The sequence below is a fragment of the Thunnus albacares genome, chromosome 12 (genome assembly GCF_914725855.1).
Source record: "Thunnus albacares chromosome 12, fThuAlb1.1, whole genome shotgun sequence".
In the NCBI taxonomy this organism is placed as follows: domain Eukaryota; kingdom Metazoa; phylum Chordata; class Actinopteri; order Scombriformes; family Scombridae; genus Thunnus; species Thunnus albacares.
This window is the reverse complement of record NC_058117.1, coordinates 32,041,125-32,060,725: the sequence shown is the minus strand read 5'-3', so window position 1 is coordinate 32,060,725 and position 19,601 is coordinate 32,041,125. Positions and strand designations below refer to the sequence as shown.

The 19,601-nt window shown below is 37.6% G+C and overlaps 2 protein-coding genes across 6 annotated transcripts in view; one reads left to right on the top strand and one right to left on the bottom strand.

The window, feature by feature from the left end:
- Positions 1-19,601, bottom strand: part of lamc2 (laminin, gamma 2) — a 35,794-nt gene that overhangs the window by 8,998 nt on the left and 7,195 nt on the right. For all 5 annotated transcript variants that reach the window (XM_044368422.1, XM_044368423.1, XM_044368424.1 and 2 more), the window contains 6 exons: positions 2,271-2,441; positions 1,834-1,951; positions 1,098-1,219; positions 868-999; positions 572-764; positions 11-123 (listed from right to left, as the gene is read on the bottom strand). In XM_044368422.1, the coding sequence (XP_044224357.1) occupies positions 11-123; positions 572-764; positions 868-999; positions 1,098-1,219; positions 1,834-1,951; positions 2,271-2,441 (849 nt within the window). The remainder of the gene's footprint in view (positions 1-10; positions 124-571; positions 765-867; positions 1,000-1,097; positions 1,220-1,833; positions 1,952-2,270; positions 2,442-19,601) is intronic.
- LOC122993332 (GTPase IMAP family member 4-like) lies at positions 5,567-11,108 on the top strand. Its single transcript, XM_044367409.1, has 5 exons — positions 5,567-5,749; positions 6,826-6,927; positions 8,135-9,092; positions 9,693-9,706; positions 10,930-11,108. Exons 2-5 carry the CDS (start codon positions 6,906-6,908, stop codon positions 11,106-11,108), a joined length of 1,173 nt encoding a protein of 390 aa, XP_044223344.1. The 5' UTR covers positions 5,567-5,749; positions 6,826-6,905.

Here is a 19,601-nt window from a genome sequence, read left to right as displayed (position 1 = left end):
TGAAGCTCACCGTTTTCTCCGAACGTGGCTCGTATCTTGATGGCGGTGATGTCCTGGAGGAGCGTCTGAAACTGGAAGGAGGAGAGCTGAGGCCTCCATCTGCTGCCGGGCCGCTCGTCCAGTCTGTTTCATCAGACACAAGACAAGAGTTCATAAACACTGGTAGCTGCTGGTATCAGACCAGTAACCAGTCGATTCCTCAGATAATCAGCTGGAGACGACCTGATTCTAATCTGAAAACTCCTCTTTTTTTGGTTCTTGTTAACTGTAAGTTTCCCACATCATCATAAATGTAAAAACAAATAAATAACTTTATGACATATGGCTTCAATACCAAACGCTCAGATTAGTGATTATTATTGTTATTCAAGGATTCTGCTGCCTGAACAGTTAAAGACGTTGCACCAATCATAAGACACAATTTTCAAATATCACAACATTTGATATGACCTCCAGGACTGAAAGATATATAACATGCTGCCATCTATAGTACCATCAATACGCCTTCAGTGGCTTTGAGTGCTGAGACCCCAGAAGGTCAGAAGGTTAATGAAACCCAGGATGTCCTGACCTGAAGCTGTAGGTGATCTTCTGTCCACAGGGGACGATGGAGCGCAGGTCACCCAGCGAGGCGGAGACCCGCAGGCCGCCGGCTCCTTCCAGGATCACATCGTTGGTGGACGGGTGTCGAACGCCGCGGTCCAGACGCAACGAGAAGATGAACTTCTGACCGTAACTTAGCAACTGGTTCCCGAGGTAAGGAGCTGGAGGAGAGGAGGGAAAAAAAAAAAAACATCTGGTCAGGAGGAGGACAGGAAGAAGAGAGGGAGAGAAGAAGAAGAAGAAGAAGGAGGGAAATGTTCTCACCTGGTGCGTACAGGTAAACCGGCAGGCTGTTTTTGGAGATCACCTCCAGGTCCTGGTGTTTTGGTGACCAGCGAAAGTGGACATCGTGGGGGGTGACGCCGTGCGCCGTCGCCGCCCGCCAACCATCGGGACCTGAAAAACACACAACACGACAGTCTGTCAGCTGAATCTGTGGAAAAACCAGAACCCTCGGTTACCGTTACCGTGGAGAGGAGAGGTCAAAGGTTTACCGTCGGCGAAGGTGGTGGTGATGTTGTAGGCGGAGTAACCGGACTGTGCAGAACACCGGCTGCTGTGACCATAACAGAAACACGGTGGACTCTGACTCCCAGCAGCCTCTCTGGTCTGACGTCTGGAAAACACAACGACAGCGACAGGAAGTTAGAACAGAAACGGACAAAACAACGCAGAAGAAGAATATTTCTGTGAACTAGAAACGGCAACATTTATTTAAACGTTTTTAAACCGCTTACTATATTTTTCACCATTTTCTGATATTTTATCGATCAAATAACTGACAGATTAATCTTCATTCTAACGAATATAATAACCAGTTGCAGACCTGGACCCTGGTCTACCTGCTTGCAAGTCTAGTTTTAGTTTTCAAATGTGACTCAGTTCAAGCAGCACAAATTTCAGCACTGAGAGAAGATTTGGTTGAAACAGAAGCACCGGAAACTGAATCAAATTTAAACACTAATAGACGGTTCTTTCAACTTAAAAACCAAAGTTCACACAATGCTGACTAAGTCTTTCACCGCCAGCTCGATCTCTCTGTATTTCACAGAACACCTGAGCTTTTGAATCTGATGTCTGTGGCGACTCTGAAGGAGCCGATGTGTTAGTAGTAGCAGATAGACGTTAAGCGGTAAAATTTTTGAGTTGAAGTGAACTATTTAAAGAGATACTGATATAAATGTGAGATTATTTTAAGGATTCTGTGTATCTGAAGAGTTTTTTCTTCACCTTTGCCGGCAGCCGTCTGGTCCGATTGGTCCGTCGGGGCAGCTGTTACATTTGTCTCCGGTGACTCCTTCCTTACAGCTGCAGCGCCCCCCGCTGTCACACGTAGCGCTGACAGAACCTGCAGGGAAAAAGCAACAAGATGAGATGAACATGTTTCTCTTTTTCCAAACATCACAGTGTGTGTCTTAAAAAAAAAAAAGCTTACAAGGCGGCAACGTCCGGGGCTGAAAAAATGAAGCCAAAAAACTGCAGTTCCCTGAACGACCACTTGAGGCTCCAGAAGCGAGTCAATCCCCATAGACCCCCATGTTAACATGTCCAACTTTACAGCAGAAATAAACGTGTTTACAGCCTGGTACAAAAAACGGTTTTGGTCAGAAACCAACGGGTGACGTCACGGTAACTACGTCCATATTCTTACGCAGTCTGTTTCTTACCTATTGTGTTGCAGTCGCAGGGCATGCAGTTCACTTCTCCCGTCTGCTGGTAAAATCCGTCCTTGCAGCGCTCGCATTGGAGGCCTTCAAAGTTTCCCTCACAGTTGATGCATTGCAGACCGCTTTCGCCCCACATGCAGTACCGAGCTCTGCCGTTGCATATGCATGGTGCTGCAGGAGAAGAAATAAAACATTATTAATATCATTTATTGTTCAGTGCAGCAGAAACTCTGCGTCTCTCTCTTCTGGTTGATGATGTTTTGGACTTTTTCTTTTATGGTTTGTTTTAATAAGGTGCCATTTATGTTGTTTTTAGGATTAAATATTTTACATGATTGCATTAGAAATGTTATATATTATTTTATAATCACATTTCTGTTTGTGACATAATTTGTGTCTTTATCTGTCTTATGTTGTTTATCTGTAACTGGAATTATTTATTCAAACACTTGATTTCCTGAGTGTCCTCCTTTGTTGTTTTTTCTGATTTTTTTTCATTTTGCAATTGTTGAGCACTTTACAAATATCTGTTATAGTTATATTTTCATGGTTTTAGCAATTAGCTATTATTGGTCATTTATAATAATATTATAATAATAATCCAAAAGATATCAGGTGCTACTTGGACATAACTGAGTATAGACAGTTAAATACTGATAGTGCCTCCTACAGGCGGAAGTGTTCATCACAGCCACAATATTAAAGTGCAGGACAGAACAAACATCCCTATGATTTAACTATTCTTGGTTTTACAAACCCTGCTGCTAAGATATAAAGTTTGTCCACAAGGTGGCGCTAGAGGAAAGGTCAAGGGGTTATTAAAATCTGTAGGAACCTGAATATCCACAGGTGTTGATCAGACTGATTTATTGGTTCCCTGGAAAAAAACAAGTACAGCTTTTCTCCTCCAGAATACCTCGCTGAGCTTTAACATGACCGACCAGAGCATTAGAGATGTTTACAGAGCGTGAAGCTCCTCCCGTGGTCTGTGGTTTGTTCATAAATCCTGGAGAGAGCTGCGCCTCCCAGACCGAAGCCCTGCAGACAAATCACCTCACTCCGCAGAGCCCCACCCAAAACCAGCCAACGCCTCATCTGAGGAAACGACACCGCTCAGATCATCACGCTGTCAAACACCAGCAGATCTGGTAAGACTTTTTTTCCGGCAGTGAGCCTCCCACTGCTTCAAAGCTTCATTTCAAACTCTGAGAGTTTCAACAGGCTGCTGCTTGTTACCACTGTTAGCAAAGAGAGGACGTTTTAAACACAGCTTTAAATACAGTCCCCATACACAGTTCTTCCTTTAACTCTGGAAGAGTTAAAGGAAACAGAACGAGGAGTTAGTTACATATTAATGTTCAAATGATCCAATATTTCACCAATAAATCAAAGATTAGAGAAAAAGAACTTTGTTTTTTCTTCTTTCCTCTCCCATTAATCATCTCACCACCCCTCAGATTTATCTGCTGACCCTTTGGAGGGCCCCGACCCCTAGGTTGGGAACCACTGGACTAAACTAGCTAACTGTATATAAAGTAGTGTAAACTAGCTCCACCTCCAGCAGCTACAACAGTAACATGCTGCTCTAACACTGATGCTTCACTATTAATAATCTAATGATGTCATATATAATAATATATCAGTCAGAGGGACCAAACCACTACTTTTACTGCAATACTTTAACTACATCAAGCTCATAATACTTATGTACTTTTACTGCAATACTTTAACTACATCAAGCTCATAATACTTATGTACTTTTACTGCAATACTTTAACTACATCAAGCTCATAATACTTATGTACTTTTACTGCAATACTTTAACTACATCAAGCTCATAATACTTATGTACTTTTACTGCAATACTTTAACTACATCAAGCTCATAATACTTATGTACTTTTACTGCAATACTTTAACTACATCAAGCTCATAATACTTATGTACTTTTACTGCAATACTTTAACTACATCAAGCTCATAATACTTATGTACTTTTACTGCAATACTTTAACTACATCAAGCTCATAATACTTATGTACTTTTACTGCAATACTTTAACTTCATCAAGCTCATAATACTTATGTACTTTTAATGTAGTTGGATTTTTTTTATGCAGGACTTTTACTTGTAAAGGAGTATTTCTATATTGCTGTATTGGTACTTTTACTTAAGTAAAGGGTCTGAATACTTCTTCCACCACTGGCAAACATAGAAATACTGTGATCTAAAGAAACTGAATCCTGAATTCAAAATGTGACTTAAGTAAAAATACTATTAACAGCAAAATGTGCCTAAACTATCCACAGTAAAAGTACTCTTTATGCAGACTGGCTTCTTTTCGAGTGTTATACTGTTACAGCCCTGGTGCTGTGTGTGCCTCTTTGCCTTTTTCTTTCCTTCTATCTCTCTCTAGGTTCAGCCCCCACACATTCAAATATATTGTATAATAAATTCTCTTGTTTTTTATACATCTCAGTTTCCCCCTCCTCCTTATCTGGGTAATCCTTCAATGTTACTTCCCTCATCCCCTACACCTTTTTGGGGACTTAACATATACTATTACAGTATATTATATTGTTTGTGTTTATCTCTAACACATAAGTTTAATGTTGTACTTCATGAATGTGGAGCCAATTTTAGATACTTTGAGTAGATTACTAGTAATAGTACTGCATCATGTAATAATAATAATAATTACACTAATACACTTTTCTTATATAGCACCTTTCACACAAAGTTCCTAATTTTTTTCAAAGAAAATAAAAAAGCAAAAAATTTATACAACAATTAAAATATATAAATATATGTTATTTTATGTCAAATCTTCATCTGAAAAATAACTAAAGCTGTCAAATAAATGTAGTGGAGTAGAAAGTACAATATTTCCCTCTGAAACGTAGTGGAGTGGAAGTAGAAAGTAGCATCACATGGAAATATTCAAGTAAAGTACAAGTTCTTCAAATGTGTACTTAAGTACAGTAAAATCAATGTTAATATCTTCATTAAAAACACAAACTTTAACTCCACCTGAGAAAGACTATTATAGTCATACAACTGTGATATTATAATCTTTATCATAGCCTATAAGTATTAATAAGGATCCAACACGTTCATGGAAAACTAAAAGGAGATGAAGTGATAAAATAAGACAAATCAAAGACATGAACACAAGGTGGAGAGAGAGAAGGCAGCAGATGGAGGTGGTGTTGATGTGGACATTATTACTGAGGTAAATGCAGCCAAACACACTAAAGAAGGTCTAAACGAAAGTAGGTCTGTGGACGGGTTTGACTGGACGGGATGTGATGCGGTTGGGACGGACTAAACTTTCTCTGATAGTCAGTGAACATGCGGGTGGAGACTGTAATGCGGAATTAATCTCAACAGAAATAAGATCAGAATAACATCACACTTTGTTCCAGGAGAGGTGGTCAGCAGCAGAAATCCAGCCCGAAGACGCGTCTAATGAGCTCAGTAGGTGAGTGCTCTGAAGCAAACCCGCACTATACCTTGTTAACATGACTCAGATACAGTGGTATGAGTGCGCTCTGCTGACTATTTGATCTGCATTCTGCGCGTTTTGCGCTCCGCCAAGTCCTCCACTTTCTGTCCTGTAGGTCCAACTTCTCTGATCCTTCTTTTAACCGGAAAGCTGCTTATTCCTGCTGTTAAATTAAGCTTTAAAGTTGACTGAAACTTTAAATCCTAAAAGGATTCATAAATACTGAGTCATGATCTTAACTGTCTAATGTCTGCTGACACCCTCCTCTCTGAAAGTGTTGTAATTACACATGAACATACATCCAAGTTTTCAAAGCTGCATTCAGTGATTTTTTTTGGCAAAAATAAATACAAATATTATTTGACACTTAAATTAAAAGTAGAACAGCCTTCAGTTAACTCCAGGTCATATCTGTACTTTTAAGACAACTACAACTGTAACGCCCAGTCAGTGCTTTCACTTCAACTACGCATCTAACCTTTCTACTTTTTTTCTGCAATGCAAAACATTTCAGCTGTGTGTAATGCATTTTAGGTTGCAAGGTGTTCAGCAAAGCGCTTCACCAGCCGGCTTTTCATGTGAAACTTTTTGAAGCAATTTGAGGCAATTCATTTCAGCCCCTTTTACAGTACTACAGTTCAACTCTCAGCTTTAGTATTTCAGCTGTTAGCTTCTTCAAGCAAAGCACTTCAGCTTCTGACTTTGCAAACACAAAGACACATATTTTTATATATGTATGTATGTATATTCACCAAATGATTACACTATAAATTGCAGTCTGTAATCAGCAGCATTACCAACAGCTCCACTCCCACTCTGCACCAATCACATACACATGGATTTTGAAAATATGTAAAATGCCACGAAGAAACTTAAATAGACAGACTTTTTGAATCATTATCACTGTGCATGAAAATACATTTGGCTCATGTTTGAATGGGTGACTATTATTTAACTGCACTGTACAGTAACCAAACTAACTACACATCCATCAAGGTTTCTGGTTTTCTCTAGTCAGACTACAGTCATAAATTCCTGTTTTTGATCCACAGAGCCTCCATATAAAGAGGTTTAGCACCAGAAAGACTTTCACTTCAGCTGCAGCATCAACTCTTCACTCTTAAACCCAAACATGGCCAGCAAATTAAAATGTGGTAAGTCATGACTCATGATACTACTATATTCATGTTCATATGGTCCTTTGACTTAAATTGTATTCAGTATGTTTTTTCTTTGTATTTGTGAAGTCAAGTCAGTATTTATTTATACAGCCTGATATCACAAATCACACATTTGCCTCAGAGGTCTGTACAGCAATACAACATCATCTGTCCTTAGGATGAAGAAAAACTCCTCAAAAAACATTTAAAGTAGAAAAAATGTTAGAAACCTCAGGAAGAGCAGCAGAGGAGGATCCCTCTCCCAGGACAGACAGACTTGTAATAGATGTTGTGTGTACAGAACAGAACAAGAAAGCAAAATTACAGAAATAGAGCATGGAACAGGACAACAAACTTATAGATGGATTGATAACATATAGCAACATGTTACATGAAGCCTCTGCATTTATTAAATCACTACTGAGAAACATCTTGTGTAACTGTGAACTCTGACTATTTACACACACATTAGCATCATGGATGTATTATAAGAACTAGATACCGGACTCAAACTATTCAGCAATTAAAATTGCTCATCTGGCACATAAGTCAAAAAAAAAAAAAAAAAAAAGAATCTGTGCAGCCGCCTAAATATGCACAGTAGTGTTTCTACTGCTCGGTCCTTAGACCTTACATCGGGATGACGCCACAAACCCACAAAAAGTACCTTGTTTGACCTTGTTTGCAGTTCAAGGTGTCCTGTCAACAGCTTTATGTGTTTTTTTATAATGGTGGTCTCACTGAAATACCGCAAGTGGCCACTGGGAAAAACCGGCAGTAAGGCTGAGTGGTGGCGCACATCCAGGTAGTTATTAATAGTTAATAGTTTTCATGTCAGCTCTAAGGGGAGAAATTGACAGTGTTTGTGTTTATTAATTCATTGATGTTTTCCCCCACCCACCGTAGCAGCTGAGGGGAATCTACCTGTAGTGAAGCAGGTGAGCTGACAGACAGACTGGGAGCCGATTAATCAATATAGATACTGTTAATAAATTCAAAACAAACATACAGCAGGATTTTTGTGTAATTTAAACAACTGTCTGTGCAGATTAGGCTGCACTAATCATGACAGAGGAGAGGAAAATAGACTCAGAACATAAAAACATGGGGAGTCCTGGGGTGAAGCACGTCTCTTGGAGCCAGTGTTGATTGGCCATTAGAGTTTAAATTCTTATTTCATATTTTTCATCCTTCTAAACAGCAAAGGAGGAGCTGAGGATTGTGATGGTGGGGAAGAGTGGAACTGGGAAGAGTGCCACAGGAAATACCATTCTTGGGCGTCACTGCTTTGAATCAAAGTGCAGTGCTACATCTATAACTGAACAGTGTTCTAAGGGCACAGGTAAAATGAAGGGACAAAAGGTTGCTGTTATTGACACTGCAGGCCTGTTTGACACCAGGTGGGACCAGGATAAAACAAATAGAGACCTCAGTCAGTGCATCTCTTTTTCCTCTCCTGGACCCCATATCTTCCTGATAGTTATCAGGGTGGGCAGATTCACACCAGAAGAAATGCAGGCGGTGGAGGTGATTCAAGAGATGTTTGGCCAGGCTGCAGACAAATACAGCATGGTTCTCTTTACTCATGGAGACAATCTGGATGACACCACTATCGAGGAGTACATGGAGGACAGCGAAGATCTGCAGGAACTTGTGGCCACATGTAATGATCAGCACCATGTCTTCAATAATAAGCTGAAGGATCGCCTTCAAGTTACTGAGCTGTTTAACAAGATCAGGAATATAGTGGAGAAGAACGGAGGAAGCCACTACACCAATGAGATGTTCCAAGAGGCAGAAAGAGCCTTTCAAGAAAAACAACAACGCATCCTGAAAGAAAAGGAGGAGGAAGAACGTAAAAAGGAAGAGGAACTGGAGAAGAAAGTAAAAGAAAAATATGACCAAAATCTCAAAGATATTACTGAACAACTCCAGGCTGACAGGGAGAAGGAGAAGAGAGAGAGAGAGGAGGAAAGAAAGAAGGAACAACAGGAAATGAATATGGCAATGAATGACTTGAAAAAGGAAAAGGAGAGGTGTGATCTGGAAAAGGAGAGGGAGATGCAGCTTAATAGGGAGAGGCAAAATATGGAGCAGGAGTGGGAGAGGAAGTATGAGGAGATGAAGATGGAGAATGAAAAACGGATGAACATGGAGAGGTAGTACTGGGAGAGAAGAGAGGATGAAAGGAGGGAGGGGGAGAGAAAAGAGGAGGAGAGGGCTAGACGAGAGGAGGAGAGGAGAGAGAAGGAGAGAAAAGAGGAGAAGGAGAGAAGAGAGGAGAAGGAGAGAAAAGAAGAGGAGAGGAGGGAGAGGGAGAGAAAAGAGGATGAGAGGAGGGAGAAGGAGAGAAAAGAGGAGAGAGAGAGAAAAGAGGAGGAGAGGAGGGAGAAGGAGAGAAAAGAGGAGGAGAGGAGGGAGAAGGAGAGAAAAGAGGAGGAGAGGAGGGAGAAGGAGAGAAAAGAGGAGGAGAGGATGGAAAAGGAGAGAAAAGAGGAGAAAGAGAGAAAAGAGCTGAAGGAGAGAAAAGAGGAGGAGAGAAAAGAGGAGGAGAGGAGGGAGAAGGAGAGAAAAGAGGAGAAGGAGAGAAGAGAGGAGGAGAGGATGGAGAAGGAGAGAAAAGAGGAGAAGGAGAGAAAAGAGGAGAAGGAGAGAAAAGAAGAGGAGAGGAAGGAGAGGGAGAGAAAAGAGAGGGAGATGAGGGAGAAGGAGAGAAGAGAGGAGGAGAGGAGGGAGAATGAGAGAAGAGAGGAGGAGAGGGAGAGAAGAGAGGAGGAGATTGAGAGGAGAGAGGAGGAGAGGAAAGAAAAGGAGAGAAAAGAGGAGAAACAGAGAAAAGAGGAGAATGAGAGAAAAGAGGAGGAGAGGTGGGAGAGGGAGAGAATCAAGGAGGAGAGGAGGGAGAAGGAGAGAAAAGAGGAGAGAGAGAGAAAAGAGGAGAAGGAGAGAAGAGAAGAGGAGAGGAGGGAGAGGGAGAGAAAAGAGGAGAAGGAGAGAAGAGAGAAGATGGAGAGAAGAGAGGAGAAGGCGGAGAGGGAGAGACAAGAGAATGCGAAGAGGGAGAGGGAGAGACAAGAGGAGGAGAGGAAGAGAAGAGAGGAGGAGATGGAGAGAAAAGAGGAGGAGAATAGGGAGAGGATGAGAATGGAGATGGAGATTAGAAGAGAGGAGCAAAGGATGAAACATGAGAGGGAAAGCAGAGAGCAGGAGTGTAGGGAAAGGGAGAGACAAGAGAAAATAAAGCCAGATAATGCTGGACTTATTGAAAAGGGTTTTAGAGGCTTGTTTGGATAAAAGAGAGGAGGAGAAGAGGGAGAGAATAGAGAAGAAGAGGGAGAAGGAGAGAAGAGAGGAGGAGAGGAGAGACCTTTTTTGACCTTTAACCAACCCTTTATTGGTCCAATTCTTCATTTACAATAAACAAACATAAAGAAATTAACCATATATATATCACCTGATCACGTATTTACACCCTCCTCCTCAAAATAACCAACACAATAATAAATAAACAAACAAACAGATTTCCTCATTGTTTTCAGAAGCTGAGAATAAGTGATTCACCAACTATTCTACACAAAACATCTTCAACTCCCCAAATAGAGATAAACTCCTCCAAGTCTGACACCTTTTTATAATATACAACTCTATTCTAAGACGTGTGGCCACCAGGCCTCTGAACATAAGTTCAACATCTACAGATCCTGTTCCCTTTGTTTTATTCCTTCTAGTGAGTCAAATGCTCATCTTGGCTTGACCCAGTAAAAAATGAACCAGACAGACAGACCTCCGCTGAACTGCAGAGTATCTGGGACCAAAAATGAACAACTTGTCATCAAAAACCAATCCTAAACCAGCGAGCCACTGCTGTAACAGAGAGAAAACCGGAGCTAGTCTGGGACAGCTGAGCCTTGAGATGTTTTAAAGTTTCCTCAGCCTGGCAAAAAACACAATGACTTCCTGTTCTATGATCTATGTGGGTCAGTTGTCTGTTCGTAGCCATGGCCCCATGCACCACCCTCCACTGGAGGTCTGCACCGTGTTTCTCTATGGGAGGTTTGTACAGGGACCTCCAGCTGCCTCTGGGAGATGATCCTGGCACCAACACACCAGACCACCTCGACTCCCGGACACTGGCTAATGATGCTCTATTCAGAACCTTCACAGATACGGCATAGACGTATGACATGTTGTAATGCGACTCCTGAGATCTATCAGTCCCTGGCCCCCCTCTAACACAGGTAGAGACAGCACAGCAGATTTAATCCAGATTTAATCAGGTCCGAACAGTTGTGAAATCTCACAACTAGATTTTTATTGATATTTGTATTTTTCTCTTAAAAGAAAAAGGAAAACACTGAAGAGATGCAACACTTTAACTAATGAACCATTGACCACAGTAACAGAACTGTTATATGCTTATTTTCTCATTCTACTTTTGGTGAGCAGCCTTGAAACAGTTCCTGTGAGGCACAAAACACAGGTGCATCTTGCATTTGTGGTAATACACCTGTGTTTTCCATGAGCAGAATGGCTGCTTACATCTGGTGCCTTCCCATTTGTATTCATAGTTGGGCATGTGGTCCAATACATTGTTTTTTATGTCAAAACTTAATTTTCATAATATAAATAAACTTGCTCAGATTACATCTCTTTCGACCTGGTGTCCACTGTAATGATCAACAGGTTAAATGTCCTCAGGCCTGATTACCATTGTAATGGACAATGACTTATAAAAAAATACGACTGGTATTATTTGATGTGAGACTGGGTTGCTTTAAGATAAAAGTCTTAAAATCAGGTTAAAAACATGTTTGTTCTCCGTTGCTTTTAATTGAGTCTTTGGAACTTATTTTTTGGAACCATTATTCATCCTTCACTCTCCTCTATTTCTGTTTTTGTTTCAGCTGTCGAGTTTCTTTTAAAAATTTTAGTATGTTTTTAGTGTTTTAAATTTGAAAAATTTGGTGTATTTTCTAAATTTGTTTTGCCTTCTGTAAATGTGCTTAATAAATGTGCCTTATTGTTTTGCAGAAAGGAAGTATTGAGAAATGTACATATTTGCAGTCATGACATTTTTCTAAGGTTTAAATTGTTTTTTTAAAATTGACTGTTACAATTAAATGAAATTACCAGTGTCCAAGTTTTCAGGGTGAAAAAGTCTTTTATATTTTTAACATTTACAGGGGGCGAAACAAATTTACAAAATACACCAAAATTTAAAATCAAAAATGTGCCAAATAAACATGCCTTATTGTTTTGCAAAAAGGATGTATTGAGAAATGTACATATTTGTAGTCATGACATTTTTCTAAGGTTTAAATTGATTTTTTTAAATTGACTGTTACAATTAAATGTCCAAGTTTTCAGGGATTTCAGGGTGAAAAAGTCTCAGAGATCTCAGAATTTCTCTATATATCAAATGTTTCAGGCTGAATTTTGGAGAAATGTGTATGAAATAATGCAATCTTGACTATATGTCCATTGATGGAATGGTTCAGACTGAAAGAAATGTGTTTGTTTTAAATATTTTACTCTCTTAAAACATGGATCTTCAATGTAGAGCTTGAACAAGCCGATACAGATTAGATTTTTTTCTTTAACTCTGAGCTACTTATGGGGAACTGTAGGGGTACACAGTCACTTGGTCTGATTGTATTGACTGTACTGACTGTATATTGGACCATTGTCAAGACCATTGTCTTTGGAGTTCTGCGGCCATTTTCTGGCTTCTTCCCATTCAGGCCAGAGTGATCTGATAACTAAAACTTTGAACCCAGTGACATGAGTTGATGTAAAAAGGGCTGTTCTGTTCTGGGTGTGCACTGTGGAAATATCAAACATCCTGTCTGGTAACATCCTGTTAATTGTTCCAAGAGTCCAAACAGAACATGAAGCCAGATGGTTACTATGTCACACACTGCTGAAACAAACTGTTTAAACTTGATCTCTCACCAACTTTAAAACCAGGTTAAAAAATGTTTTTTCTTCAATGCTTTGAATTAAATCTTTGACACTTTTACCATCATCCACACTGTGCTCACATCCTGCATTCTCCTCTGCTTCTCTGTTTTCATCTTTTCACTTTCTTCTACAATTTTCATCTTCTTTTATGTGTTTTAAATGTCTTGTTGTGTATTTTGTAAATGTGCTGAATAAACTTGCCTTGCTGTTCTGTAAAGAGGAAGTATGGTGGAATATAAAAGATGGGGAACATGTTTGTCGTCTTTAAGATTTGGATTTTAAAATGAATACTGTAATAATAAAACTTCCAAGTTTTCTGGGATTTCTACAGTTTTCTGCTTGTTTGGGTGAAAACTAAGAAAATGTTGCTGCAGTTTTCATTTCGATTGCGGCCACAACCTGCATGTATTCAGCACCTGGTTTCCTAAAACAGCAGCTCATCACACAGTCATGGTACTGACCTCAAAGCAGTGGTGGAAGAAGTATTCAGATCCTTTACATAAGTAAAAGTCAGTAGTGGAAAGCAACTAAGTACTGTACTTAAGTACAGTTTTCAGGTACTTGTACTTTACTTGAGTATTTCCATGTGATGCTACTTTCTACATTTCAGAGGGAAATATTGTACTTTCTACTCCACTACATTTATTTGACAGCTTTAGTTACTTTTCAGATGAAGATTTGACACAATGGATAATATAACAAGCTTTTAAAATACAACACATTGTTAAAGATGAAACCAGTGGTTTCCAACCTTTTTGTCTTTTGACGTCTTACAAAAAGCAGTGTGTAGTCGGGGTCACATTTCACATGTCTATGAGTTGTTAACAGCTCCACCAAATAGTGATTTTTCCCTCTAAACTTCTCACATGCTTTCATTTCAATAAATGTTCAAATGATCCAATATTTCAGCAAAAATCAAAGATTAGAGAAAAAGTCCAAAAACTGAAAACAGATTTGTGTATCAGAACTTTGTTTTTTCTTCTTTCCTCTCCCATTAATCATCTCACCACCCCTCAGATTTATCTGCTGACCCTTTGGAGGGGCCCGACCCCTAGGTTGGGAACCACTGGACTAAACTAGCTAACTGTATATAAAGTAGTGTAAACTAGCTCCACCTCCAGCAGCTACAACAGTAACATGCTGCTCTAACACTGATGCTTCACTATTAATAATCTAATGATGTCATATATAATAATATATCAGTCAGAGGCACCAAACCACTACTTTTACTGCAATACTTTAACTACATCAAGCTCATAATACTTATGTACTTTTACTGCAATACTTTAACTACATCAAGCTCATAATACTTATGTACTTTTACTGCAATACTTTAACTACATCAAGCTCATAATACTTATGTACTTTTACTGCAATACTTTAACTACATCAAGCTCAGAATACTTATGTACTTTTACTGCAATACTTTAACTACATCAAGCTCAGAATACTTATGTACTTTTACTGCAATACTTTAACTACATCAAGCTCATAATACTTATGTACTTTTACTGCAATACTTTAACTACATCAAGCTCAGAATACTTATGTACTTTTACTGCAATACTTTAACTACATCAAGCTCATAATACTTATGTACTTTTACTGCAATACTTTAACTACATCAAGCTCATAATACTTATGTACTTTTACTGCAATACTTTAACTACATCAAGCTCAGAATACTTATGTACTTTTACTGCAATACTTTAACTACATCAAGCTCATAATACTTATGTACTTTTACTGCAATACTTTAACTACATCAAGCTCAGAATACTTATGTACTTTTACTGCAATACTTTAACTACATCACGCTCATAATACTTATGTACTTTTACTGCAATACTTTAACTACATCAAGCTCAGAATACTTATGTACTTTTACTGCAATACTTTAACTACATCAAGCTCATAATACTTATGTACTTTTACTGCAATACTTTAACTACATCAAGCTCATAATACTTATGTACTTTTACTGCAATACTTTAACTACATCAAGCTCATAATACTTATGTACTTTTACTGCAATACTTTAACTACATCAAGCTCAGAATACTTATGTACTTTTACTGCAATACTTTAACTACATCACGCTCATAATACTTATGTACTTTTACTGCAATACTTTAACTACATCAAGCTCATAATACTTATGTACTTTTACTGCAATACTTTAACTACATCAAGCTCAGAATACTTATGTACTTTTACTGCAATACTTTAACTACATCAAGCTCAGAATACTTATGTACTTTTACTGCAATACTTTAACTACATCAAGCTCAGAATACTTATGTACTTTTACTGCAATACTTTAACTACATCAAGCTCATAATACTTATGTACTTTTACTGCAATACTTTAACTACATCAAGCTCAGAATACTTATGTACTTTTACTGCAATACTTTAACTACATCAAGCTCAGAATACTTATGTACTTTTACTGCAATACTTTAACTACATCAAGCTCAGAATACTTATGTACTTTTACTGCAATACTTTAACTACATCAAGCTCAGAATACTTATGTACTTTTACTGCAATACTTTAACTACATCAAGCTCAGAATACTTATGTACTTTTACTGCAATACTTTAACTACATCAAGCTCAGAATACTTATGTACTTTTACTGCAATACTTTAACTACATCAAGCTCATAATACTTATGTACTTTTACTGCAATACTTTAACTACATCAAGCTCATAATACTTATGTACTTTTACTGCAATACTTTAACTACATCAAGCTCATAATACTTATGTACTTTTACTGCAATACTTTAACTACATCAAGCTCAGAATACTTATGTACTTTTACTGCAATACTTTAACTACATCAAGCTCAGAATACTTATGTACTTTTACTGCAATACTTTAACTACATCAAGCTCAGAATACTTATGTACTTTTACTGCAATACTTTAACTACATCAAGCTCAGAATACTTATGTACTTTTACTGCAATACTTTAACTACATCAAGCTCATAATACTTATGTACTTTTACTGCAATACTTTAACTACATCAAGCTCATAATACTTATGTACTTTTACTGCAATACTTTAACTACATCAAGCTCATAATACTTATGTACTTTTACTGCAATACTTTAACTACATCAAGCTCAGAATACTTATGTACTTTTACTGCAATACTTTAACTACATCAAGCTCATAATACTTATGTACTTTTACTGCAATACTTTAACTACATCAAGCTCAGAATACTTATGTACTTTTACTGCAATACTTTAACTACATCAAGCTCATAATACTTATGTACTTTTACTGTGGTAGGATTTTTCATGCAGGAAGTGAAGTATCTCTACACTGATGAATATACACACTATGTAAATAATAAATACTTCTTCATCACCGTTATTGGAACAGTGACTGTGGTTTATTTCTCCATCCAGACTCATGTCAGCGGTCGGAGGGAGGGTTGAGGTGAGTTTAAGGGTGCGTCTGTTTGTTCGTCTGTCTCAGCCTCTGATTCAGGGATTCATGTATCGACAGCAGACTCTAACAGCTCGGTTCAGAGATAATCAGCGAGGGATACGATGACTCACTCCTGTGATAGGAGCTAATGTTCACCTGAGCGACGCCGGCAGCGACGAGGTCAGCTATTATTGCTTTTTAAGAACAGTTTCCGACCTGTGTGTGTGTGTGTGTGTGTGTGTGTGTGTGTCTGCGGTGGTTCTCCTCCATAAACACACAGTACATAACTGTACAAACAATAAGACTCAGGAGGAGGCGGGAAACATGAACCCTGGAGGAACAACAGTCACACCTAGAAACAGTTGCTCCTACGTCACAGCCTTCCTGTTATCTATGATCAAAGTTGAAGACATTAACAAGATTTCAATCTAACAAACACTAAAAACAGTCAATCTGACTGTTTTAGTGTCCTTGGAAACAAAAAAAACAAAAGAAAAATCTTGACTTCATGAAGTTTTTTCACAGGTTTTTAACCTTTTTACCACTTCCTGTTTCTATTTCTATCTTTTTAACACATAACTACATATCAGTACTGAGATCAGTGGAGTTAAACCAACATGCTTTTCTTCTTATCTCTAACTGTTGCAGCATGTTTTTTATCTTATTTATCTTTTATGCTGAGTTTTATACAATTTATGTGCCTGAACACACCAGAGCTGCAATCACAAGTCGACTATTCTGATAATAACATCATTGTTTTGGTCATTTTTTAAAGATTTAAACATTTTTATACTCTATTTTACTGTCATCATGGCATTTCATACATATTGTACAGCCCGTGTGATGATGACAGTACATATTCTTTTTGTGGGTGTGTCACCCGGTGATGCATCATACAATAAATTATACAATACATTAAAATAATAAATAAATAAATAAATAATGACGATTTTACAGTACTGACTTTGATTATAAGATGAACTTTCATATTTGAGAATCTACTTGAAGTTTATTTTTCTATCAGAATTTCAAAAATCATGATAATTTTTTGGGTTTTTTTGTCCTGTGTGATAATAAACTGAAGACGTTAAGACATAAACTGTACTTAAGTACTTAAGTACAGCATTGAGTAAATGTACTTAGTCACTTTCCACCACTGCTCACAAGTAAGAGTTCACTGTGTATCTGAGGAATTATGAAACAGAAGTGAACAGTTCAGTGAGTTATGACGGTGGTTAATTGAAGCTTCTTATCACTGACTCGTAAATATCCCGTTTTTCTTCGGTGTCAGTGTGTCAGGCTGAACTCTTCTCAACATATCATTAAAGTAAGAATAAAGTGGAGCTGCTGCTTCTAACTTCCCCCCCCGAGGCGAAGGCAGCTCCCAGCTCGGGCCTCACCCACATGTCATCGGGGAGGCTGCTGCCTGCTGCCTCACCCGTCACGGAGCCGCCCTGCAGCTGCTGCTCTCATCATTCACGCCAAGAAAACACAAACTAATGAGGAACAATAAAAAATAATAATAATAATGAGATACTGAAGGTGTTTCCTTCAGGTGACTCTGTTTATTTTCATTATCAATTAATCTGACCAACAGTTTCTCAATTAAACAACTTTATTGTTTAGTTTGTTTTATCTGACCAACATGTTTCAGTGACGATCAGACACGACACAAGAAAACAGCACGTTTAATATCGACGTCGTCTTCTCGTTACACATCTGACCAATCAGAAGAGAGAATGTTCTCGCCTGACTTTGAAGTGACGCGTTTTTGGTTTCGACAAGTTTACTGAACTCATCGACGGATTCAGAACGGCACAAATCAAAAGTTTGACTAAATATCTCGAAAATTTTGAGTTTGTATCTCATAACTTTGATTTAAAAATCATAATTTTGAAATTTGAAGTCTAAAATCTAAATTGTTTAACATAAAAAGACACAACGTTGATTATTTTTCATTGTCGTCAGTATTATTATTATTATTTCATCTGTTTTTTTTATTATATTGGCAGAAATGAGCTTCCGTACAAAAGTAGTTTAATTGATGAGCTGTTTGCATTTAGGTCGTATAATTAATAAAATTATCATTTTTAATCATGATCAGTGTTTTTAGATGCTGCATAATTGATATAAATCATGTAAACTGAACATTAAGAGACATTATTGTTATCATGTTTATATTAGATTTATTATAGTGTGTATATTTTCTATTTCTTGATTTATACTAACTATAAATATATTATTATTTGTAATTACACTGTGAATTATCTTGTTCTTAAACTTATATATATATATATAAATAAGGGTCATTCATGCACTCTGGTGTAGAGTAACAACATGTACTGTTTATATATTTATAACCTTTATTAACTTTATTTCTATCTTATCATTAACGCTACACGCCCCTCCAGCTGATAGTTAATAGAGTTTCAATAAAGTTTTATCTTATCTGAGCGATGACATCATTAACAAGCAGACACGTCTTAATCAGATATTAAGTCTCTACGAGTTGATTTTCACAACATATGACACTTTTAAAAATGGTTAGTAATAATAAAAAAATAAAAAAAAACATCAGAGTGGCCCTTTAACATCAGTCGAAACTTGTTGTTCTCGTTTTAGGTTCTTTTGTTAGAACATTATTGTGTAAAATAACAATTTATGCAACGTGTGCATTCATTTGTATGAAGATATTATATTAATAACTGTTAAGTTTCTATAATACTTAGAAATGTACAACATGAAAACAGGGTAATTTAATGAATTACTTTAATAACTCAAGCTCTGACAGAACCTCTTCATTAATCCTGTGAAGGTCAATTAAGGAGCATAAACAATATTCAGAGCTTGATTTTAGTTTATTATAAGATATAATTCAGTTTCACCCCTTAACGTACCGCGTGTACTCCTCTTTAATCATATTAGAAGATGTTTACGGAGGAGATTCAGGTGTATAATTAAGGGATTTTGCTCCATTGTGAGATCTGAGACAGTGAAAATATTCATTTAAATGAAAGAAAAACAGACACAAAAGCACAAAAATCAGCTATTCACAGAAACAGTATGTGTATTTTGTTACCAGATAAATAAATAAATAAAATCTGTTTCTAGTTTTTTAGACTTTCTCTCTAATCTTTGATTCTTGGTGAAACATCGGTTTCATCTTTAACAATGTGTTGTATTTTAAAAGCTTGTTATATTATCCATTGTGTCAAATCTTCATCTGAAAAGTAACTAAAGCTGTCAAATAAATGTAGTGG

What these genes read in the sequence shown, in the direction of transcription:
- LOC122993332 (XM_044367409.1), top strand. Translation starts at nt 6,906, where the DNA reads ATGGCCAGCAAATTAAAATGTG. An exon ending in GGCCAGCAAATTAAAATGTG is followed by an intron (nt 6,928 to 8,134) that starts GTAAGTCATGAC and finishes CCTTCTAAACAG; the next exon opens with CAAAGGAGGAGCTGAGGATT.